Source organism: Apus apus, chromosome 9 (assembly GCF_020740795.1).
Source record: "Apus apus isolate bApuApu2 chromosome 9, bApuApu2.pri.cur, whole genome shotgun sequence".
Taxonomy (NCBI): domain Eukaryota; kingdom Metazoa; phylum Chordata; class Aves; order Apodiformes; family Apodidae; genus Apus; species Apus apus.
In genome coordinates this window covers 3,344,362-3,369,545 of record NC_067290.1, presented here as the reverse complement: position 1 = coordinate 3,369,545, position 25,184 = coordinate 3,344,362, and the positions used below count along the sequence as shown (strand labels likewise).

The window sequence follows — 25,184 nt, the reverse complement described above, 5'->3', positions numbered from 1 at the left end:
CAATTCTAAATGCTTCTGAAGAACTGATGCCGCGTTGTCAGGAATGTAGTAAACAATGCAGAAGAAATGTACTTGGGCATAACTAGATTACTTGATGTGTGATGCTGCTAGCCCTTCTATAGAATATGTACTAATGTTTTAGTTAATTAACATTGTAGTAGTAGATACTGGTTTTACTAGCAACAGCCTTCTGATCCTGGTAACTATCAATGTCTTTTCTTGCAGCACAGCCAGGCTGCAAGCTTTGCTCTCATGCCAGCCACTCAGTTGGGCTCTGATTGCATGTCTGGTGCAAATATCCCAACAGGCTGACAGAAGCAGGCTTGAATTTGTGATGAGGAGCATCAGACGCACTAGGTTAGTGAGTGAAGTGAGACTTAACCTGTAAAGCAGATTATTTTTTTTTATTGCAATAGAAGAGGCTCCACCAAATGGAAAAAAAAACAGGTTATCAGTCTGTTTTAAAATTTGCGAAGTTTTATGTTCCAAACGCTGTCCTGCATTTCAGCAAAGTATTCAGAAAGTATTAAGACATTACTTCCATAAACCCTTCCATTGGGTGGAGACTGAATGGGAATCAGTACAAGAATACTGTAGTGGATACAGTATTCTGTAGTGGATACTTTTCCTCTGGAATTAATAATTTTAAACCCTGGAAAATCAGCACTGATTAAACATCTTTTGCATCTGCCAGCCATCCCATGGACTGTTCTTTGGAGCATACCCCTTCCGTTTGGTATCATCAGTCTGCTTGGTCTCTCCTGTGTATTGAACCATCAGACAAAGGTTTACTGTCCCTTAGCTTCCCTCCATTTTTAGAATTACTCTCAGGAATGAAATGAGAACTCAGTTTCAGCTTTGATGTTTAAGTGATTCCTGGTGAGCCTCCTCAGCCTGGTGGGAATACAGAAAAACAATGCCTGTGTTGATCCCTGCAGAAAACTAGTTGAAAGGGGGGGAATAAAACAACAAAAACCTTCAAAGTTGAGTTCTGTTTGTACAAAGGCAGGTTGGGAAAAATTGTCTTCTATCCTCAGATAATGAATTACAGCTGCATTAAAACAAAACAACAGAAAAGACCACCCAAAACCAAACACAGCTCTGGTAGTGATATCTGTGGATAACAGTTTGGAAAGACACAAATTTAAAAATTAAATCAGAATTCTGCAGTTTGATCATAGTTTTATCACTGGCAGTTTTTCCCTTGACAATATAGGTTTGATTAGTGTATGTTGGTACCAATAAGAGCAGAAAAGGCCTCATCCTGCACCTGTCCAGTGGAAGGGTTTATGTAATATAGAGTTGACAGGGAATGTAGGGTGAGACCCCAAAACCCGCTCTTGAGTGATACATAATTTAAAAGGAAAATTCTAAAAACTTTAACCACAGTAGAGCTTCAAAGCATAAACACACTGAGGCTACATATATAAGCAGCGTGTAATCAGGCTCTAGCTTCCAGAGTCAGCTGAAGTTAATATGAAATCTATCCATGGGCAACTTTCCACTTCCTTCAGTAAGCATTGGATAACAATTTTCCTGGCAGTGTAAAAGTCCATGGAGCTGGAGGGCAAGGAGAGAACTCACATGGAAGAGCATGCAATGTCTGGGACAAAACATCCTCCATCACTCTTAAATGTAATCCAGGATTTGAGAAGACAGCATTCCAAAGAGCACCTCCTGTAGCTGCGGAGCAAAGCAGTGGTGGTCACAGCTGCAGCTGAGCTTGGATCTGACCAGGATAAGCTGCAGAGAGGAATAATGGAAGAGGTATTTAGTTTGGGTTGAGAAACATGGGGTGGAAATAACTGACCTACAAAAAAATATAGGGGGACACACACACAAGGGGAATGGAGCAAATTAACTGGGGGGGGGGTGGGGTGTGTGGAAAGTTGTATTTTAAATATTTCAACCTAAACCAAAACTATTTGTATTATTTTTTCTTCTTCTTTCTTATTCTTTCTTCTCTTTTACACTAAAAGAATTTTAAGCAAAACCTGGGTTAGAAATGCCCACGTGGGACATTTCTGTAATTTCCCAGCCTAACTAGAAAGTGCCCACATTGTTTCCACATATTCCTTTCCCTCCCCCATTTTTTATATCCCGTTCTCCCCTTCCCTTTCCAGCTGAACTTAATGTCAGCTGTTTTCGTCTGGTTGTTTTTTTTTGGGGGGGTGTTGGGGTTTTGTTTGTTTCTTAACTTGCTGCCAGGCCTGAACTTGAACCAGACACAGCAGCAAACCAAGCCGCGGCTGCCCCGTGGGCAGCGGGGGAGCGGGCAGGGCTGTTGTCGCCCGGCAGGGCTGTTGTCGCCGGGCCGGGCTGTTGTCGCCGGGGCGGCGGGCCCTGCAGCAAGGCGGGCGGCAGGTGCTCAGGCAGACGCCGCCGCCCGCTCCGCCGCGGACCCGCATCCAGGTCGGGGGAAGCCGAGGGAGGTGCAAGGAATAGGGCTGGGTACCTCCCGGAGCTTGCTCGTGGCTGCTTTGCCGAGGGGCTGGGGATGCTTGGGTGATGATGCTGGGTGGAGGAGGAGGGGGGAGCTGGTGGGACAGCCTGAGGTGGGCGGAGGCGGGTGTTATACCATCGCTTCAGGGAAGGCTGAGCATTTGCGAATCCCGGCTCCAGAGTGCGGGGAGCATCCTATCCCCGCCGGCCGGCCGGGCAGCAGCCGCAGAACAGGACGAGGCTACCCGGCTCCCTGGTATCCTCCGCAGTCCGCGTTATCCCCGCCTCCCCCTGCCCGGCGGCCGTCCTGCCCCTCCCGCGCAACCGAGCGGAGAGCGGCAGCCCCGGAGGTGTGCTGGGAGCCGAGTATTGAGCTAGAGACCCTGTCCCTCTCCCAGCCGGGCAGGCATAGCCAGAGCCCTGGGTGAGTAGTGTAGGAGCTTCCTTGCTCCTCCAGACAGGCCGTTCAGGCCCCCTTCTCCACATCCTTTTCTTCTGCTGCTCTCACTTGTGTGCCTGGAAGGTGCAGGAGATCTCTGTTCTCTGGTAGGTTAGTCAAGCTGGGATCCTTGCCTGGGGAGGGATTTTTGAAAGGCTTTGCTACCTGCACCTTAAAACAGTGTCATACTCCTAAGTTGCCTGTCTCAACTTGGAAATCTTCCCTTCTGCACAAGCTTCCTTTTTTTACCCCCTTAATGTTCCTTTTTTCCTCTTTACAACCTTTCCAGCCTTATGGAGTTGCCTCCATCACTTTCAGCTGCAAATTTACATAGGTAACAAGAAGCCAATTATAAGCTTTATAGTCATTGAAAAATATTATTAATGAGTGACTCAAAACATGTGTGTTTTTCTTTTGTTCTCCCCTAGGCTGAACAGTCATGACAGCTGAAAAGACTATTCCTATAATTAATGGCAAGCCAGAAGATGCTTTAGACCCAGAAGCGTCAAGAACCAACCTTGTCCACAGCAATGATAAGAAAGTTCATGAAAGAGGTCACTGGAACAATAAGGTTGAATTTGTGCTTTCTGTGGCAGGGGAGATTATTGGCTTGGGAAATGTATGGAGATTCCCATATCTTTGCTACAAGAATGGAGGAGGTAAGATGGCATTATATGTTGATTTACAGCTCACCATAAACATATGAGAAATAAACAGTTAAGAAAGCTTTATAATGATTTCTTGCACTAGTTAAGTGACAGGTATTCAGGATTTCAGTGTATGTGTGGATTGGGAAACACTATGCATATGACAACTAAGAAACAAATCATTGTGTTTCTCTTTCCTTTTCCTCCCCATGTAGTGTGTAGCTTACTTTCACAAGTTTCTTTTTCTTTCTTTTTTTTCTTTCCCTCCTGTAAGATGTTTTATTTGAGACAAGCCAGTGTTCTGTTATAGTAGTACACTGGATTTTCTTTTGCATGTGAATACAGACCTAAGCATTCTTAAATATCTGACATTGAAAAGAACATAGCAATTTGTTTTTCACACAGTATACTTTGGAGAGGATGAGTAGTGTTTTTGATACTGCTACGAAGATTACTTTTTTTCTTTTTTATATGAAGTTTTTTTAAGCTAAACCATACTTTTTTTTTTTTTTTCTCTCACTACTTCCCAAATCACTACAGTAGGGTAGGGGAAGAAAAAGCAGCCTGTTACTCAAATAAGTGAGCAAATCCTAAAAAATTTATAGACTAAGAATGTTATTCGAGAGAGAAAAGAACAAACTTTATTTCTACAGAAGTACAGCATGTGGCATGTGTTGGATATAGTTAAGTATAAACTATGTAAGATATGTTGCAGTTAAGAATAAGCAGGTCAGCTGTGACTTGTGAAATGAGGAAAGAAAAGTAAATGAAACATTTAGCTTAGTATTCTGTGGACTGAATTCAACATTTTCTCCACTTAGGGTCTGATTCAGTCTTAGTGTAAGCAAATAAGCTGGGAGAAGAACAATATGTCCAAAGGCTGATTTGTAAAGATTCGGTTTGTTTGTGAGCAGTCCTGTGCCAAATGTCTTTCCCTTGTCCTTTCAAACCTAGACACAGTCGTCTGAACTCAGGGGTTGTTTTGGCCCCTGTCTGCCATTTCTATAAGGCTGATCCTACTGTGGGAAATATGTTTATGGTTTGCAGCTCCTTTCTTTATATAGCTGTACTTCGGCAAAACTGAGATAAGAATTCACCTTTTTTCAGAATGATGCTACCAAGTACTACTCCTAGTACATAAATATTAATACACTGGATATGATATGCAGAACAGTTTCTTGTTGATTGTCAAAGTTTTCCCAGAGAAATTTTGGCAGACGAAAAGTTTGAAATGTCTCTTTTGATGCATAATGAAGATTTCCTTGTTCATATAGTAACCTTTATATGCTAGCTTGTAAAAAAATGTGATGCTATAATTTTTAGGGGTATAACATTAGGTAGAAAAAAAAATCTAATTGTATTTTTGGGTGATTTGTATTCTTTAAGAAAAGAGTTAGTGTGTGGTTTAGTTGGTCTTTTTCCTAGCACCATGGAAAATTTGCTATTGACTTCAATTTTATTCAGTGAGAACTTGGTCTATCACCTCTGGCTATCACCTCTGTTTTTATAGATCTCTGGAATGCCCTGCTGGAATTAGAACAGATTTGAACTTGTTTGATGCATCAGATGTAAATACTGAAAACTGCTTAATGTGTGATAAGCGAAGACAATTATAAGATATATGAGGTAGTTGTGAAATAACTTGATAGACAGAGAATGAATCCGGAAGCAGTAGTATGGAACTTCTGAAGTCTGGCCTGTCTTTGTTACTTCAAGTCAAAACAGGTGTAAGCATTAGCTTCTGTACTTTTAATTTTTTCCTAGCAGTATTTAGTGGGTGTTTAAGGAAAATGAGTTTATTTGCGTGTTTAGAACTAGGTATTTATTGGAGTGTGTTCTGTTTGCAAGCTGGGATAACCTGTTGTCCTGTGATTTTATGTTGTCTACCTGTTGTAGAACAGTGTTGGGAAAATTGTGTCAAAGCTAATACTTAGAGTTTCAACAAGTTGCCGTGTTAAATTCACTATGACTGTGTTTATGGGTGGGTCGAGCTGGATTTGCTGCTGGCCAGCACTTCACTCAGCCTATGAAGATTTTGTTCAAACAATTTTCACAGTGAATCATACAGAGAAACAATGTTTTAGAAGCAAGGATTCCATTCTTTGTGAAATCGAGGTGTATTGCTTAAGCTGAGGTTCAACTATAGGCAAGTTGCCTGGTTGAGGCAAGATACTACCCATGAAGAGATCTCTCTCGATGTACTGGGTCAGAAGAAAGAAACTGCAAGTTAAAGCAGCTGCATTTAGTTTCTCAGCTTTCTAATTAACATGCCTAAAGCATAAGAATTGTGGCAGGTTGTGGGTGTGCAGTGGTGTTTTGTTTGTGGGTTTTTTTGGTTGTTTTTTAAGGATCATGAAGGGGGCATATATTTGCCTAGCAGTTGTAGAAATTATCCTAAAGTGCATTCAGAGACATTTTGTTCAAAGTTACTATTCTGACAGAGATTAAGGTTCGTTAATGATAAACTTGATCTCTAGGACTCCCATTGAGGGGGAAACGCTGCTACTGCTGGTGCTGTAAAGATCTGATCAACGTGTATGCGGTGTTGGACAGCACTGTAAATCACTTTTTCCTAGGAAAAACTGCATCCAGCAAAACTTTAGTGTGTTTCGGATACCTTGTGTTGATTTGAAATGGAATGAATGGTGGGATGCTTACGACATTTAATGGGAGCTTTAAATGAAGTTAATTAGTGTTGTGGAATTATTTGATTGTCGGCAAGTAGGCTGAGGCCTGGGTGCAACACATTGTGTATCTTGTACTAATCTTCATTGTCATAACTTAGTTAGACAGTTCATGTTTTGTGATCTTCCTACAACTTCAGATAAATTATTCAGTGTGGTACTTTGCTGCGCTGGTCTGCCTGGTTAAACCAGTACAGCTTTCTTGGTGTAAGCAAAAAATGCCAGAATCAGTTATTTTGTGCTTTGTCCTCAGTATTTATTTCCTTCTTTCCTTGTTTCAGTCTAAATTAATACAGCTGCTTGCTTTCTACCTTGTGTGTTGACTCATCAGAAAGTCTGAGTGCTTGAGGAATGAGGAAGACAATTCTTTATGCCTTATATGTTAATGGATTCTCTATGTAGTCAAAAGGCTGTATCTTCTTCCTAATTATTTAGGTACAACTCTAAATGGAATACCTAAAATCTGCATTATCATCAAGTGACACTATGCCTAACATGTATCTTGTCTCTTGTTTTTTGCTTCTGCATCCTTCACAGCCACTTTAGGTGCCACACCTAATGACATGATAATTCATTTTGAAGTACAATACCTCTGCTATGTGGTAATCAACAAGTGAAGATTTTCTTGCTGTTGTATACAATGCTTCAGCTCTGAATTGTACTATTCTTTACCTGTGCTGGAGTTTACTGACAGCATCTAACAAAATGTTGATGCTTTCTTATTTTCCTATAATTTCTCATTATTTCTAGCTGATAAAGCCAAGTTCTGCTTTCCTGTTCTTGTAAGTAGTTCTTTCCCTTTTTGTGATCTTTATCACCAGGCTTATCCAAATAACACATAAAGGATTTCTGGGATTTATATTCCATAACACTTTTTCATCCCTGCTTTCATGAGAAAAGCAAGGAAGAGAAGGTAGTGTAGACTGACTTGGCGATAATCAAAGCAGAACTGTGTGGCTGAGCACGACTGTGGTCTTTTCTGTGCTTGAGTCCCACATAAGCAGAATTTAGTCTATGCTGAGGAACTTTGGTCTTTTTTAGTTAATGACATTAGCTTACAGGTTAACTTTTTATTTTTGTGGCCAGGAGTAAACCCTTTTTGCACTTTCAGCATCGTGCCTGAGAGGTGGCTAATAGGTGGTCCTTCCTTTAATAAGAAAATTAGTTTCTCACTAAGCTATCAAGGAACTTTATCAATTATAACCAATACCCCCTCAATGTTTGCTTGTAGGTGCTTTCCTCATCCCCTATGTGGTGTTTTTCATTTGCTGTGGAATACCAGTATTTTTCTTGGAAACGGCCTTGGGACAGTTTACTAGTGAAGGAGGTATTACTTGCTGGAGGAAAGTTTGCCCTCTATTTGAAGGTAACAAACAGTTCTGTGTTCTACTGCAAAAGAATGCATTAGCTTTGAAGGAAAATTAAGTACACTCTATCAAAATTGAAGTTAAATTATATTCTTAAAGTAGTAAGCCTTTGATTTTAAAGTATCTGAAGAGTCTTAAGTTTTCTCTTGTGTCTCTCTTTTTTTTCTCCAGGTATTGGATATGCTACCCAAGTTATAGAGGCACATCTCAATGTATATTACATCATCATTTTAGCATGGGCTATCTTCTATTTGTTTAACTGCTTTACTACAGAGCTTCCTTGGGCTACCTGTGGGCATGAATGGAACACAGGTATGACCTCAGTAGAGATTGTTGCTATAGAAATACTTCCAAATAATTGATATATGAACATATCAGGAAGAAAACTATTCTGGTAGAAAGTCTTTGGAAATGGCCCAATCACATCACACTACACCACAGAAAAGGAATTATGGAGTGAGGATTTATTCATACATTTTTGGTTTAGGTCATTGTATCAGCATTTGTTCCTGCAGAATATAATGGCAGATAGCAAAAGAAGCTTTAGACTTCGTTAATTTTGTAAGATATTCTGGCTAAATCTCAAGACTCTCATTTGCAATCATATCTATTCTTCCTGAATAAAGTAAGTGAATTCTGCTGAAGAGCTGATGACCTGATGACAGGTTACAGTCTTGTTCTTTTGCTCTAATGAAATCAGGAGGAATTTAAATGGAGAGGAAAATATTAAATGTGGAACTTTAGATTCACTGTTCACTCTGTTTCATGCCAGATGTTGAGAAATAATGCTTATCAAGCTACTTCTGAAAATTCAGTCACGTAAATAATCCTCATTGCCTGCAAAGTAGCCTCTTCCGTGAAAGCTGAGGTGTGAATTCAGAAGGGTTTGCAGTATAGGGCCCTTCATCTGCCTTCTCATTGGTGTATTTTTTTTTTCTGTAACGCTCCACTTGCTGCATTTGAAGATCATGAACATCTATGGGGAGGAATGCTTAACAATGCCCTTATTTCCAGGTGCCTGAAGTTTTTGCCTTTATTCCCCATGTTACTGTCCAGTTTCAGATCATGTACCAATCGTACTGTCTTCATGGTTTTATTAACTGGTGGTTATAGTGTTCTCTGAGCACACCCTAAAGCTTTCTGCAATCTTGCAGCTGAGGTTATGTTAGGGAGCCCACCTTGGGCCCAATAGATGTGAAAGGCTTCAGCAGCAATTCTGCAAAGGAGCTTAGAGAATCTGTGCAAATAGCAAGTGTCAACTCAACAATGCTGCCTTGATCTCCTTTCTCTATATTAGAGATATTAATGAGCCCAAGTGACTTTTCACTTGCCATGTTAAGACAAAGTGGAAACTTATTGCTGGCAGTATTTCAGCAGTTGGAGTAGGAGTATGTTGTAATTCCCAAGCAATTGCCTCAGTTTCTCAAAGCTTTTCTTCTGTCTCAGATGTTTCATTGGCCCTTGCCATTGCAACTGTGCCTTTGGAAAGCGTTGTGGGACAATGTAGCTTGTTTCTTTGATATTTTCTGGGCTAGCCCTGTGATTTGGTGACCAAAATACAGTGTTGCAGAAGTAGCAGCTGTGACATTTCACTGTACCTAGAAGTCCTTTAACCACATGGGGAAATTGTGTTATGGAGTGGTGGTTATACAGGATGCATGAACGAGAAGATGTACAAGAAGAAATGTACTTAAGTGTCAATATAGCAAACTCTTTTTTTGTTCTTTTATAGAAAACTGTGTGGAATTTCAAAAACTTAATATGAGCAACTGCAGTCAAGTCTCTTTACAAAATGCCACTTCTCCAGTGATGGAATTCTGGGAGTGAGTACACAAACTTTACATTTGATCAGACTATTCATTATCTTCCACTATTTTGATCATTTACACATGGTTAGATACCTTGTAACCCTATAGCACTTAGTGATGTGAGTTCAGCTGGAAATTTTCTCATACAGCCAAAGAAAGTCAGGATGAGAGTTTTTAACTCTTCTAGAGGATACAAGGAAAGGAATTCCATATCCTGAAAGAACATAGAACAAAGTGTGCCACTTGCTTGGAAGCTTGGCTCCTGCTGCTGGAGGAAAGAGCCTCAAACCCATACTAATGAGGAGGCAGACGTGAAAGAAAAGATGATTTTTAATATTTCTCATTTTCTTCCAGGGCATTTCTTTTCTTAAGAGTTTGAAAGTTGCATCATCATTCTTGTTTGAGCTAGCTAATATTTTGGCTTCTTTATCTCATTATTTTTTCAAGGACTATGTAAATGTTAGTTATTCAGCTATAGTAATAGGAGAGTTCCACTCTTGTGTTTCCTTGATTCTGATTTCTAGCTGGAGTAACAGAAAAGAATTATTTCTTTATGAAATATGGTCTGCTTTTGTGATGACATTTTTTTTTCTTACTATAAATATTTAATTAGTGCATGTGTAGTTGCATATTTGTTCCTTGCAAGGCACAGTGTGTGTTGAGACAGTCATAGAAATGGAATGTTACTTTTAATACTAAGTCATCTCACAGAGTATGTTTCAAAAATCTGGGTTACTAATGTTTCTTGAGGGCCCATTCTAATTTCATTAATTTTATTATTAATATAGAGCCTTATTATGAGGCTGTATGTTCAGAGCTCTGTTTTATGTTCAGGACAGCAACAGCTGCACTTTGAAAGGACCATAACTTAAAACACTGTCCTTGGGCGGAGTACTTCACATTGACATATTTTTCTTGAATAATAGCTTATGCTGTTGTCTTTGCCTCTGAGCCCTCTCTGTCTTGCTACATCAGTTACCTTAGCCTTCATGGGTGGTAGCTATTGCTTCAGTATGTAATACTGTTTTATTTAAATATAATATCATACTGTTTTATTTAAAAATGAGAAAGCCCTAAGCCAAATGAAATCTGAGCAAGGCATGAAAATGCATACACTCTCTGGTTAAAATTGGAATTTTGTTTACTCTTAAAATTTTCCATAATCTGAACACTTAACATGTAAAAATCTACCTACTCTTCCTACTTACCAACTAATGTTTCAAAATGTACAAGACTTTCTGAAGTGGCATCTCTTATCTCTCACTTCATCATTTTAACAAAAATATCTTATAGTCCTTTGGGTTAACCAGAAATAAAATTTCATATACTTAAATGAACCAAGTATTTTCTCCAGTACTAGCCTGATTTACTCACTGTATTTGCCTTTTCAACAATATTCTGAAGTCAGCAATTGATGGTAACTGCAGTTATGCAGAGAAGTAGGCATCAGGCCATTGAATTATATAGAGGGCACATACTAAGTTTTATATCCCAATGTTTCTAGAGTTTGGAGGGTTTTTATGTTTATCTTTGAATTGCCTGAATTCCTGTGTTAGTGTTATTTTGACACACATAGAGTTACAAGACTCTATAGCTAAGCTTGCGTTCAGGTTGCAGTGGGTTTTAAATCATAGAATCCTGGAATGGTTTGGATGGGAAGGGACCCCAAAGATCATCTAGTTCCAACCCCTGTGCGTGGGCAGGGACACTTCCCACTAAACCAGGTTTCTCCAAGACCCATCCAACCTGCCCTTTAACACTTCCAGGGATGGGGCATCCACAGCCTCCATGGGCAACCTGTGTCAGTGTGCCTACCTGATTTTGGCTGAGCTAGGAATGAATTATGAAACTAGATGCGATAATCACATTTAGCCTTTTCTCTAACTTTTTTTACAATCTTGTGTGTACAAAGTTGAAAATACTCCAAATCTTTTAAAATTACAAAAAAAGAGAAGGAAAAAAATAATTTGCTGTTTATTTGAAGCTTCTTTGTTATATTGTGCGCAAACTTATTGTAATGCTGACAATTTACTAGCCAAAATAGCTTAATATATTAAACTTTCTTTGTCCAAGCAAAACTGAAGCTGAATGGCTTTTCACCCTTGGAAAATGAATGTATATTCTTCCTGCTGAGGAAGATATTTGCCTTGTTAAAATTTAAGTAGATGTGATATTGCATGGTTTCAATATTTAAAATAGATGTGGCACCCTAGTTTAGAAGTGGAAGAATGAGCTTTATTGAAGATCAGGACTGATTTGCATTAAAGTAACTAATTGGAATAAACAGAAGAATATATTTAAGACATAAGTCTTAAATGCATAGTAGAGATCTTTATCTATAGATGTGCAGTGCAGATCAGAGAGCAGTTAATATGTAGTAGATATATTATTAGACTAGTGAATCTGTCCAGCAAGTCATCTTATAGTGTATAGATGTTACCAGAAATGTTATTTCACTTAGTCAGAGGTCTTGTTCTCATGAAGTTGCTTTACTCCTTTGTAAATTCCAGTGTAAGGAACCATAAATTTATTGAAAGACTGTTTTTGAACCAAGTAGCACAACTAAAGTTGATGGGGTAGACTGCACAGAGCAGATGCTCATTGCTATTTTCAGAACTCAAGTGGATAGTGTGTAAGAATCTTAATTGCTGCAGTAACCAATCACAGGACTGATTTAATTTGCATAGTGACCAGGTTCCTTACAATTAATTAAGTTGATGCCTGTGAAGGGAAAGGCTCTAGTTTTCTTCTGAACAACCACCCCATTCAAAGCCTTTACACTTTGCTCTCTGCCATGTCAAATCTGCAGTAGAAACTCCTCTAAGTCATGGCCACAATTTTTTTGTGTAAAGGGAAAAAAAAGTTGGAGGGTTGTGGATATTTTAGGGTGTTCCTTTTTTTTTTTCACCAGAGAGATAATTTGTGAATTAGATTGATACTTTTTGTGACCAGTGATCCTGTTTGCTTACTGGATGGGGTATCATTCTATGTAGAACTGAATTACTGCATTTGTAAACTGTCAGGGTGATACTGCATCTTTCCTCTGATAATCATATCACATTGCCACAGTCTTCTAGAGTATTCACAATATATTCAGATTTTTTTAATTTAAAAAAAACTGAACAAACCACCAACAAAAAGAGCTCAGTGTCTGCACAAACGCGTGTTTAGTAATGCTGTGTGTTTGTTTCAAGCCTGGTGTTCTCAGTGTAGAAGTGAATGATGGTGAGGGATGTACAGGCTGTCATGTATCACACAGCAGCCTAGACTGGTGTTACCTAAATGCCAGCAGAGGCCAGTAACGGGCACAAGCTGGATTTGTTTGTGTGTGCAGAAATTAATACACCAGGCCCAAAAGGATGTTTTTACTTCTGGCTTTGAAAACAAGTATTGTTCTTTTCCCCCACACCCCCCATCCCCCATTTAACTAGTACTAGTAGGTCTTTTCTATCATCTAGACTGGAAGGCTCAGCCCTTATTTATTTGTGACTAGAAGCAAATCCAAATCAGCCATTGGTTTGAGGATTGCAAATAAAGGCTTCAGCCTCTCTGCTGAAATATTTCTAGCTTTTATTGCTTCTGTGTTCTTGTCTACTCCTAAAGCTATTGCTGAAGTCAAACAGCAACTCACCCAAGTACAGTCATGACTGAGAGGATGCTTTGCAGTGCTATGAAGCTTTTCTGGCCTGCAGACTAGTAGCCACCCTTCCTCAGGTCTGTACAGAGGATACAGTTTCCTTGCTACCCTAGCAGGTATGGACTTGATTCCTCTGATAATGCAACATTCTGTTCCAGCTTTGATATCTGGGTCACATAGAGAGTGAAAGCCTATTGTCATGGATGGTTGGTTTGTTAAAAAAAAAAAAAAAAAAAAGGAAAAAGTTAAGACTTTAGAGGTAAGTACTGTAGTAAGTCCTGAATGTTGTTTTGGTACACTCAGAGGAGTCTCATTATACATGCAAGAACCTCAAAACTTAAAATATATTTGTGAGCCTGTAATTCATAGCTGTAGCTGTGTATCTGCAAACTTGCTGAGAGTGCACTCGATCCTGCTGTCTCTGTCATTGATGAAGGTATCAAAGAATACTGGTCCTGATACTTATCCCTGAGAGACACCACTTGGCATCAATTTCCATATTGCCATTGAGCCACTGACCACTCCCTTCTGGATGTGACTATCCAGAGTTCCTCATCCACCAAACAGTCCACTCATCAAATCCATGTATCTCCAATTTAGAGAGAAGGATGTTATGGGGGACCATGTTAAAGGCCTTACAGAAGTCCAGATAGATGACATCTGTGGCTCTTCACTTGTCCACTGTTGTTGACACTTCATCATAGAAGGCCACCAGGTTGGTCAGACAAGACTTGCCCTTGGTGAAGCCATTCTAGCTGTCTCAAATTGCCTCCCTGTGCCTTGCAATCATAGTTTTCTTGACTACTTACATGTTCATTTAGCTTCACAAAATCTCAGTAAGGTCAAATTATTCCCTTGTGCCTAAGCATAGCTTCTAGGAGGATCTGTTCCATAATCTTCCCAGACACAGAGGTGAGGCTGACAGGTCAGCAGTTCCCAAGGTCCTCCTTTCTACCCTTTTTAGAAATGGGTGCAGTCTTTCCATTTTTCCAGTCACCAGGAACTTCATCTGACTGCCATGACTTTTCAAATATCATGGAGAATGGCTAGGCAACTACATCTGCCAGTTCCCTCAGGACTCTAGGACGCATCTTGTCAGGCCCCATAGACTTATATATATATTCAGATTCCTGGGGTGGTCACACATCTGATCTTATGGTGGAAGAGGCTTTGATCCCCAGTCCCTGCTTTGCTGTCCATCCACTCAAGAGGTGTGGGAAGAGAGGTTGTGAGTGAAGGCTGAGGCAAAAAAGTTACTGAATACCTCAGCCGTCTCCTCATCCTCATTTGTCTCATCCTAATTGGATAGCTTGATTAAGGGTTTCCTAAGAAAAAAATAGCAACCATGATTTCAAGGTACAGCACAGTGACATTTTTTATGTCCAAAATTTCAACAGTTTGTAGTGATGGCTGCAGTAATACTAGAGGTGTTGATTGTTTTGGATAGGTTAAAGCAACCCCATGATGGATGAGGCTCCGTTTATAGCCTGGCAAGCAGAATAGAGAGGAAAAAGTGCTCCACTCCGTTGTTCTGTGCACTTTCCTAGGAGAGAAAATTGTCTGGCAGGTAGAGGGGGCAGCAGCTCTGTCTGTGTGCTCTTTTGGCTGCTACTCGAGTCTGTCACCATGGTCAGGAATTTGAGCTTTCTAGTGCCTGGGAAGGGAGCTGGACAGACAGAGGACCCATGGTTTTGTGGTTGATTCCACCTCAATAGTTTTTTATTGGCTGTATAACAACAACTTAGCCCTCTGTTAAAGGAGGTCTAGTTGTTGGCCTGTCATTCTTTGGAGGGGGTGACACATCCTTAGCATTTCCAAGTCAAGCCTAGTGAGAAAAAAACATATTTTTTGTCTTGGGAAAATAAAAGGGGCTGTTCTCAGCAAAAAGGAAAAGGCACAAACTCTTTCCTTGAAAAGTCAAAAAGAGTTTTTCCTGTTTCATTCATGCTGCAAATGACTGCAAGAGTCACATTGTGGTTAATCCTACTTCCCTATGAAAAGTCATTAGCAAGTTGGGCCTGATCCTGCAGTGCTCAGTACCCAGAGATCTTCAGCACCTCTCAGAACTGGGTCCATTGTGCATGTCTTGTAGAACACAGAGTTGTGCCAGGCTTGCTTGTTTCTGTTCAGTTCATAAAAGGCCATGTGAAAATTGTTTTGTTGTTGTGAGAAACACAAGCTCTTCATCTGGTTTTGCCTCAAAACCACTAACTTAGCCTGCTTTCAGTTAAAATAAGTAAATGGAGTAGGTGTCAAAATGTTAAGTTGATTTCTTAATATTGAGGGATACATGTTACCCAAAACAAAGCAGATTAACTTCAGTGTTTTTTGATTTTTACCTTGTACATAACGTTCTTCCTATGGAGAAAAAAATGACCCTAAAAGTTGCAAAGTGAAGTATTCGGGTATAAGGAAATGCCAGAGGTGAAGTTGTGCAGCTTTAAGTTCATATCATCTGTTAGTGTGATCATCTTTAGTTGAAAAACTGCCTCATATTTCTTCAATAGATCTGCTTTGTTCTTGCTAGAGGATACATAGAGAGCAAACAGTACACAGGTATTCAATATTTTATTCTTCTCTTGGTTCATTTTATTATGTTTTATATTCTCATTATAGTTGGATTCCTGCTCTGCTGACAAAGTTATTAGTTTAATCAAGGCTTCCTAGGGTGCTCATGGTGTCAATGGCTTTGCAATCATAGTTTTCTTGATTATGCTTCACAAAATCTCAGTAAGGTCAAATTATTCCATTTTACAGAAGGAGATCTGAGCTATAGCAGGAGTAGAGGTGCTAAAAATGAGAGGCACGTACTTTTTACATACTATTTAGCATTATGGCTCACAAATTTTGTTTCAATTAGGAAACAGGAAAACGTCTGCATGCCAGTTTTGTCCAAAGATTAAAAAAACATTACTTAACTGAAGAGACCGTACCACTTGCTTGAAACAAGTAATTAGAAGTGTCTCTTCATTGGATTTGGCTTGCAAGAAATTGAATACATATACTCCACTTTCTGGAGTGTGATCCACATGGGGTGGGAATTTCACCACCTTCTTTTGGACTTGCTCTACTTTGTATAAAAATTAACTAATCATGCAATATAGACTGGCATCCTGACATTGCTTCTCATGTGGGTGCCTTGGTCAGAAGTTTACAGGATCATTCTCACATTGCCTCAGTACTTTAGATGGCTTGGATTGAAAAGGATACTTGGGGACAAAAGGGTTTGAATAGGCTATTCTGATACTTCATAGGCTGCTAGTTAACGATCCACTTCCAGGCTTTATGCCAGTAAATATTTAATTGTCTATACACAGTACTAACAAGAAAGTGCAAGCTTTTATGAATCCAGTTACTGCACAACAGCAGGAAGCTTGACAGCTGGAGAGTTCTCTTGGTAGAAAACTCCACAGGCTTTAGGGTAGAGGAGGACTATGAATGTAGGTTTCCAGCCTGATGAGTGAGTGTTTTGGCTGTTCACTCCCTGGCCTAGCCTCTTCTCTCTGTTTATGCAGATCAGCTCTTCATTGCCTATGTTTCTAATATTAGTCCTGAATGCTTTGGAAGATAGGTCTGGAGGGAACCTAAGTGTTAGCATGCTTCTGGGATGTTGATGGGGTATTTCAGTTCTTTACTCCTCCATTAATTTCTTCCTCCCTTGTCCATAGCTTAGTGCCTGCCTAGTATCCCCACCACAACTCCCCAGTTTAGTATCTTTCCCTAGGATTACATCCAATCCTGCCATTTCCACATAAGCTTCCCACTACTGTCTCTTCTTTGTATTGTTATTCATCCTGGTCTCTTTTCTCGAGCAGTTCAAATTGTCCTGTGACTTGTCTTCATATCATGCGTGTTACTACTGCTTCCCACCTCTAGCCACCTGGTCCTAGTCATTTTATCTAACCAGTTGTTCACTCCCCAAGCTTGCTTCTGGTTTTATGATGGCTGCTCAGTGATGTCCTCTCAAATCCCTTAACATTTTTCATATGCTCCCTCGAGTGACGTTGGCCAGAAATCAGACTGTTCCTCATCCCCCTCCTCACTTCCCTTTCTCTCCCTACTGCCTGCTGGTGTGACAGCCTGCCCTCCGTGTTCAAATAGTCTCAAGCCAATTCATCTTCAAGTCTCCAAAGCTCCCAGTCCTCCAGGTGCTTTTTTCTTCCTGATGTTGTGCAAATTGTGCAAAGTTAACAAATATGCGGTGTAAGAACATTTTGATGGAGGCATCCAGGAAGATTTTTATCTGTATCCTGATGAAGTCTGTCGACAGTGTGTGTTTTTCTTCTTTTTTCTTCATTGATAAGGCTGTCAGGTTATTGCAATAAATACTGTTTGGGTTTTGGATGCAGCCAAAAATTGCCATTAATATTTTTAAAGCTAATCATTGCAAAAAACCCTTTGTTTAATCAGTGGGAGACTGAATAAAAGTATTTTTTTCTGAAAGCCAGATTTTAGAATGAAAAATTTTACTCCTAATAAAAATCTGGTGTTAGGAGAGCACTTTTACGTTTTGGAAAGGTATCTTTAAAATGTTACAAGTTCCTCTTCAATAGCTGTAGGTTCTTAAGGTAATAATAAACTTTTCTTTGATTGTAAACATGCCATGAGCAAATTGTCTTTTTCCTAGTTATTTAGAATGATACCATTATTTCAGTTACAGTTCAGATATAATTCATAAAACATTGAGTTTGCTGTTTACTACTTAGAATGTCTTACGGGAATTTGTAGCATTTGTTTGGTTGCTATGACAAAATATGGGAAGGCTTTTTGCCTGCTTGTGGTGCAAAAACAGAAATTACGGTTTTGTAGTGAAGATCATACATGAGCTATTTAAAATATTCCTGAATTGCATAACTGTAGAAGTTCTAGCAGTAATGTTCTTACCTACTAATAGTTGGAAAACATGTACAGGGATCTTTAAAACTGTGACCGATAGAAGCTGCTGGCTCAGGTATCCAGTTTTGCTAATTTTATTTATTTATTTTAAACAGTAACTTTAAGGACATATTATTGCTGTTAATGTAGGAGTATGTGTTTAAAGATGTGTATACCTACCTAGAATCTTTCTGATGTTGTAGTGAGAGACCATTTGAGAGAAGCACAGTTTGATTGCACAAAAGTTTTAATAAGTAATAACTGTGTAAGGTCTAAAATAGCAAAACAAGGTTGGCCAAATCAGTCAATTGCAGAACATGCCAAAATAGCCAGGCATGTTTGTTCTGGCTTTGCTAGGTTTTTAATTGGTTTATCATGGGTTTTGGTTTTGGGGTTTTTTTTTATTATTATTACCTGCCATTACTTATATAAGAGAAGATCTATACTTGAAAGGCCTCCTTGCCATGATGTCTTTGTGCAAATCCGAAAGTGATCTTATCTTCTCCTTTAAGAGTTATTATGTATAGCCTCCTACATTGTATCTAAGCAAACTTTTAAATCTTCTGAAAAACTAAAAGCAAGATACAGCTGGTGGCAGCTGCTGCCTGAAACCAGCAAGTTCACTTCAGTAGCCCCCCTAAAGAGGAAAGGTGTCTTGTACAGGACAAGTTGAAAAGTTACATTCATGTTTTCCAAGGTTGCCCACCCCAATAAGTATTTTAGATCTGCAAAGAAACAGCATGTACCTCTTCCAAGACATTTTCCAATACCTTTGAAATCCTTTATGCCTGTGGCTTTGTAATTAATAGACTATCATTTTCAGTGGTCCAAGAAGGTGTCCATTGGATTTGCTCACTGTCTTGAAACTGAGAATCTTAAAAGACCTTGATGTAAGGGATTTTAGAGATGTCCAAGTAACTCCAAAAACAATTTTAAACAGTCCCATTTATCATCTTCTTGGCTATCTCAGCGTGAGTACTGTGTAAAGCAAATAGTTCCATGCAATTAAACAAGCCTGTATCTAAATTGACTAGGGAACTGACAAGACCGCCCTTTTTAGGTTCATTTTATTGAAAGATAATATGTCTTCTTACCTTCTCCCATATGTAATAATATATTTAGTATCAAATACTGAGAATTTTACAGAGTAACTAGCCTTTTGGTTTCCTGGAGTCCCTTTTCCACCTTTGAGCTATGCAGTCCAGATGCATGGATCTGCCTCTCTTCCAAACTAGACAGCAATTAGCGCAAATTAAACAGCCACAGGGAAATGCCACAACACCCTGCAAGATTGTTCAGTACAGGAAAGCTTCTGTGCTGTTCAGCAGAGCTTAGTGTTTTCATAGAAGGAAAAGAGCAGTTTGACTTCCAGAGAGAACCTTTAAAGCTGCTTGCAGTCACAAGAGGTAAAGAAGCCCTGACTAGAGCAAGAGCTCCAAGTACAGCTGCCTAGCAAGGCTGTGGGGTCAAGTGAGCCTTAGCATTTGGTTTGTAAGCTTTTCTGTCAGGTAGTGTGAAAGCTGCAGTGATTCAGACAGGAGAGAACAAATGCTGCTGGTGGGGAAACAACTCAAAACAGTGTTTTGAAGGCATTCCTATAGTTCTGTGGTTGGCCACACTCTCAAATAACATGTCACAGACACATTAGATAAGGAGTGATTTCTGATCTGTGAGACAAAAAGAATGTACCTTGTAACTTTTTTTTGTGTCCATGGTAAACATCTCAGCCTTCCAGTCTGTCTGGAGGCACTGCAATCATAATGGAGGCTGATTTTATGACTGCTGACTAGTTGAATAAACATCTGATACTGCAGCAGTCCACAGTCTTCATGCAGATATTTACCAGAACCTTAGATGCTGGTAGCTCTTGGGCCTACCAGTTCAGGCATCTACAGAGGATTCTGGTGAATGGAATCTGAATCCCACCATTTTCAGAATTCACATAATATCGGGTCAAATTTCTGCATGTAAGAGACTGTATACTTGCACATGATACTTCAATGTATTTGGGTATGAAATACTCAAACCAATACATTTTCAGAATAAGAATATTAACTGCAATGAGAGAAAGAAATATGAGAGTCCAAAAAACATATATTTGGATAGGAACTTACTCATTTTAACACAGGAACAGAAGATGTCTGAAAGATACTGGTACTTTTCTACTGAACCGATGGGAAACCAGCACTGGTACTCCAATATGTTGTGTTTTTTTGTACAAGGAGCTCAGAAACAAGGTTCACAAGGTAAACATGGACCGGGTCTGAAAAATCTGCAGGCATGGAAGGAGCATACCAGAACATTTATTATGAAAGGTTACTGGACAATAGCACCACTGCTGCTTAGTTTTCATTCCCTTTCCATCCCCAGAGAATACTCTGAGGTCAGAGTCTGGCCCAGAGTAAAAGGGAACATTGCCACCTATGTTCCTTTCTGAACAGATGCAGATGGAGAAATGACCTCAAGAGGCTGCCTCTTCTGTTCGAGTGGTTGTTGTTGGTTGGTTGGTTTTGTTTTGTTTCACTTTGTTTTGGTTTGTTTTGTTGCTGTTTTTTGTTTTGTTTTTTTTAAAGAAAAGTGTCTTGGAAACTGTTCCAAATCAGAGAGGGAACATGAAGGGACCTTCCTCAGATAGCCTGAATCTGTTCTTCAGCATTTCAAATCATGAAATAATGCAGTAAGTGCTCCCAGTACATTCCTTTCAACAATGTGTTGGCATCAGTTAATCCCCTTTCTATTCAAGAGCTTGGTACAGCTCCACACATTGGAACACTTCAGTAAGGACCCTCTTTCCCAGGAAAATGCAGTGTTCTCCCCACCAATAATGTAGTGTCATAAGCTTTCCAAGTGTCAGTTTTCAAATTTAGATGGAAAGGTTACTATTAAGCAATGAGTAGTCAGAAGTAGCTTTTTCTCCTGATATGCTCCTCTATAGTAATTCCAGCAATGGAGAGGCCCTTCATCCTCTCAGATGTACTGAACTACTAAATTGAAAGGCGGTTTAGTACTTTCTTTAAAAAAGTAAAAGCATTTTCAGCAAGTACATAATTCTTTCTGAAATAACTTCTTCATGGGATTTTATCTTTCTGAATTTTGCTGCGTCGTATGTGTGCAATGATGTTAATTAACAGAACAGAGGTAACCATTAGCAACAGTACGTTCCTGGAATGTAGGTAGCAAAAGGTCATAGTATTCTGTCTAGTTTCTTGCTAGGAATATTATTTTATGTGAACTTAGAGTGTGCTGAAATTTTTTATGGCTCTGTTGTCTCCTTCCCAGCTGTCCATGTTGATTTGTTTTTATCCACACTTTTATTCAATATAACCTGTAAGCTTACAATGTGTAGTACTATAAGCTGTAACCAGAACAAATCCATACTGCAGTAACAACGTAATGATTTAGTTCAGTCTACCTGTAAATACTCTTGTGACCAAACATGGACATATCTGACAGGTAATGGAAAACATGAAGAATGTCACCCTTCAGATATCTGTCCTGTTGTTCCACTTAAACTTCTCTTTCATAGAATCATAGAATGGTTTGGGTTGGAAGGGACCTTATATATCATCTAGATCCAACCCCCTGCATGGACAGGGACACCTCCCACTAGATCAGGTTGCTAATGTGCCCTTGAACACTTCCAGGGTTGGGGCTTCCACAACTTCCTGGGGCAATCTGTTTCAGTTTATTCATTAGATTCTTGTTACTTTTATAATTTTTTTGGCTTAGGTATGGGAAAATAAGTAAAAAAAATTCATTCTTCAATAGCATTTGGTCAAGCTATATATGTGTGACTAGAGGCAGGGAAACCTTCAAACATCATGTGTCTTTGGGTGTGACACGTTACAAATCTATTCTGGTTTAAATTAAGTTTTCAATTTATGAGCAAAATACTCTGTGTAGAATTAACAGCTTGCTACTACTGAATTAAAAAACCTTACTCTGTTTAGAGTCAACTTTGCATTTCAAATTAACCCTAATACCAAAGGAGCTTCTTTCCCTCAATATTCCATTCAAGATGCTCAAATGCCACCAGTGCCCTGGCTGCTTTCCCAGGCCATTGGCTGGTTCAGTAAACTGAACTGCTGCGTATTTTTAAACAACAAAACAAAAAACCCAAACAACAACAACAAAACCCAAATTCAATACCTACAATACATCTTTTCAAACTCTCATCAATTTCTATTTTCAATAAGGTCCAAAAATAGCTAACAATTTGTATCTTTGGGTCTCTGTGGAAGACAAATCTTTTTTATAGCAAATGTTTTATAATCTTATGTTATTGGCAGCAAACTTGGTATATTCAAAGTTACTCTGCTTGAAGCAGCTTGTAATAAGCAGTGCTCTTATCTTCTGTTGTGCTTAAAAAGGTTACCTATGGCTACCTCCAGTTTGTTGTACTGGCAGCTACAGTGGTTCTCTAGCTTCTAGGCTTTTTTGTCTGTCAGGATTGTTGTTACTTTTAAAAAATTCTTTAAATGTATGATGATATATGAAAGTTTTCATTTGTTAAGAAAATATTTGATAACTTCATTGAACCCAGTATCTCTTCTGACTGACCTGCAAGGTAGATGATTCGCAGTAGTTTTTTGGAAGGAAGGTACGTCTGTTCAGGCCTTAGGCCAGTGGGGGTACTGAATTCTAGTTATAAGGTTTCAAGACATTCCATTGAAATACTTATGAAATAGATTCTTATTTATAGTATACCTGGCATGTAGTTACACCTTTGCTAAGTCATATGGCTACTGACATTCTCATACCTCTTCAAATATCTATAGTGGACAAGTGAGAAGTTTTATCACAAAGAAATGTCTTGAACTCCTCCTTTAAGTTAGGTTGCTGATTCTTCATAATTCAGTTAATATAAAACAGGCTTGTCAGTTACCTCCAGTTCCTTCCCAGAGATTGTTGGACTTCCGTAGTTATCTAACCGGGGCACTCTGTGCTCAGAAAATTACTGGTTTTCATTTTTATTTTTAGTATCCCCTGATTTGTAGATTGTGTTGAGATCCCACTGCCGTGTTTTACAAGACCACGTAGTTTATACCAGGGGATGCTTCAGGTGACAGCAGTGCCCTCTTTTCCAGAATAATTTCACCTACAATGACCATGAAGTGTTTGCAACCTCTTCCCATTGCAATCTGCATAAATTATGTCCCGTGCATTAATTACTCCCTTTTGTTCTGCTTTAACATGGGCAATCACATGTGATGAAACATTGGTGCAAACAACCTTCACAGATCTGGCTACTTCTGAGCATCTCACTATAGAACTTCTTTTTCAAATGCTTGTCATTTCAAAACAGACAGTGTCACTTTCAATGCTGATTCTACTGCTTTTTTGCTCTTGTTCTTTCTCTGTCCTTCCTTGCATTAAGAGATAAGGAGAACAGGGCATTGTCAGGGACTTGCAGTGGTAAGAAAAGAGGAAGACATCTCTTTTTTGTTGTCAGTGCAATTTATATAAGGTCACGGCGGCTTTTAGATAGAAACTTAACTGCTGAGGAGAAAGAAGCTGTGATCAACTCTGTTGTCTTCTGACCCCTAAGAGCATCAACCACACTTCTTGGATGCAGGGGATAATCACGTATTTTTAAAATCCTCCCCTTTTTGTTTTATTGAAGTTGAATAATAAAATAATAAAAGCAGATATGTCTGAACTGAGGCTTCTTGAGAAGTATTTAATGTTCTGGGTGTCTCCTCCTTTCAAAACCTGTAACTGCTGCTGCTGTTTCAGATGGTTTCAGCAGGAGAGCTATTGCCTGGACATTAGGGAGAGCTGTGTTGTGCATGCTGAGGAGATGACTACTGGCCTCTGAGCAAGACTTTCTCTTCCTTGGATCTATTATTTCCATACATCATATGTTATGGTTTAATTGTATATTCTGGACTTGTTGCTGCTTACTTTCTAAGGGAAACATGAAACATTTAAATACTGATTAAGGTGCTAACAGTTCAAGTTGATTGGCACCACGTGTCTTTTAAATGAGAGCAGTAGGGCTAATTGTGCTGAGGCCATTAATTTACCATTTACTTCTCATGACACTCAAAAGAAGAAGCAGGCTGAGATTTCTGCATGGGCAAGGTAGGTGTGTCTGCTATCAGAAGCTTCTCACAGAGCATTCAGAAAAGGCTGAGCATTAACTTTCTACAAACAGCTCCCAGAACTGGTTACTTTTAAAAATCCTCATCTCGAATCTTCACTGAGAATTGTGTTCTGAAGAAAAAGTTGTATTTTGGTATGTGAAATGTTCTATTTATGAGACAGAAAGTCATAACATTTATTTATTAAGAAGTTGTTAGGCAGTTAGCAAAGAGCACTGTAGTAATTCAAGTGACTGGCTGCTGAAATTGATTACTTGGAGAGCTGAGTGTGGATTATGGTGCTAGCCTAGGGTAATTCTGCAAGCTCTGTTTGAGCCTTGAGTGTGCCACTGTATCAGTCATGATGTACCTCCATCATGCTCACTCTTTTGCACTGTGGAATAATTCCTGAGAGCTTTCCATGTGTTCTTCTCACAGCACACAGTTCTGCAACCATGCTACAAGAGAGCTGAATAAAGATTGGTATTTCACTTGGCCCATTTGTGGGTCTGGAAGCTGAGGGATTATTGTAGTAGGACATGAGTATTGAAAGGTACCGTGAGACTGGGCAGGTGCCATTCATGGGAATTAGTGACTGCTGGGATGCAGTTCATCATCCATATAGACGTGCAACAGTCTTGAAGTGAGGAAGTTGCCAGCTTCTCTTAAATAAATTTGCCAGTCTTCCAGAAGACATTTGTGTTGCTGGGGGCTTGTCCTGTAGCAGGTTTTGCCATGAAGTTCATACCTACATGATATGACAGTCCAGAAGTTCCAGCTTGCCTAAACTGCCTAGCTCCTGTTCCAAAGAAGCACTCCTCTATCCATGGTGTATGTGGTACAGGAAAATAACTACTTGTAACAATACTTGGTGCAGGCAGAGTGCTGTGCTAGCATGGCTCTGCAGCATCCAGTACCTGAATAAGCTTACAGACTTCTCTATAGCATTGATTTGCATTCCTGCAGCCATCTTACATGTGGTCACACCTCCTCATTTTGGAAAATAAGTTCTACTTATGTTTAGGTGCCCATATACGTAAGTATCACCCAAATAGCCATGAAAAACCATTGAGACATAAGGAAACTTATGAATTATTTTACAGTGAAAATCAAACTAAATGAAAAAGGTTTCCGTTTCAAAATTACTGTGGCCCAAACACAAACATTTTGTTTCTTTTTTAATTGTGTATTCTCTTGGTTTA

The 25,184-nt window shown here is 39.3% G+C and overlaps 1 protein-coding gene across 7 annotated transcripts in view; it reads left to right on the top strand.

Moving 5' to 3' along the window:
* The first annotated feature begins 2,388 nt into the window (after positions 1-2,388).
* SLC6A11 (solute carrier family 6 member 11) overlaps positions 2,389-25,184 on the top strand; it is a 94,962-nt gene continuing 72,166 nt past the window's right edge. The window contains exons 1-5 of one of the 7 annotated variants that reach the window (XM_051627788.1): positions 2,389-2,412; positions 3,310-3,540; positions 7,444-7,578; positions 7,751-7,891; positions 9,312-9,402. In XM_051627788.1, the coding sequence (XP_051483748.1) occupies positions 3,321-3,540; positions 7,444-7,578; positions 7,751-7,891; positions 9,312-9,402 (587 nt within the window). In that variant the 5' untranslated portion in view covers positions 2,389-2,412; positions 3,310-3,320. The other 6 variants (XM_051627790.1, XM_051627785.1, XM_051627792.1 and 3 more) reach the window with 6 other exon arrangements.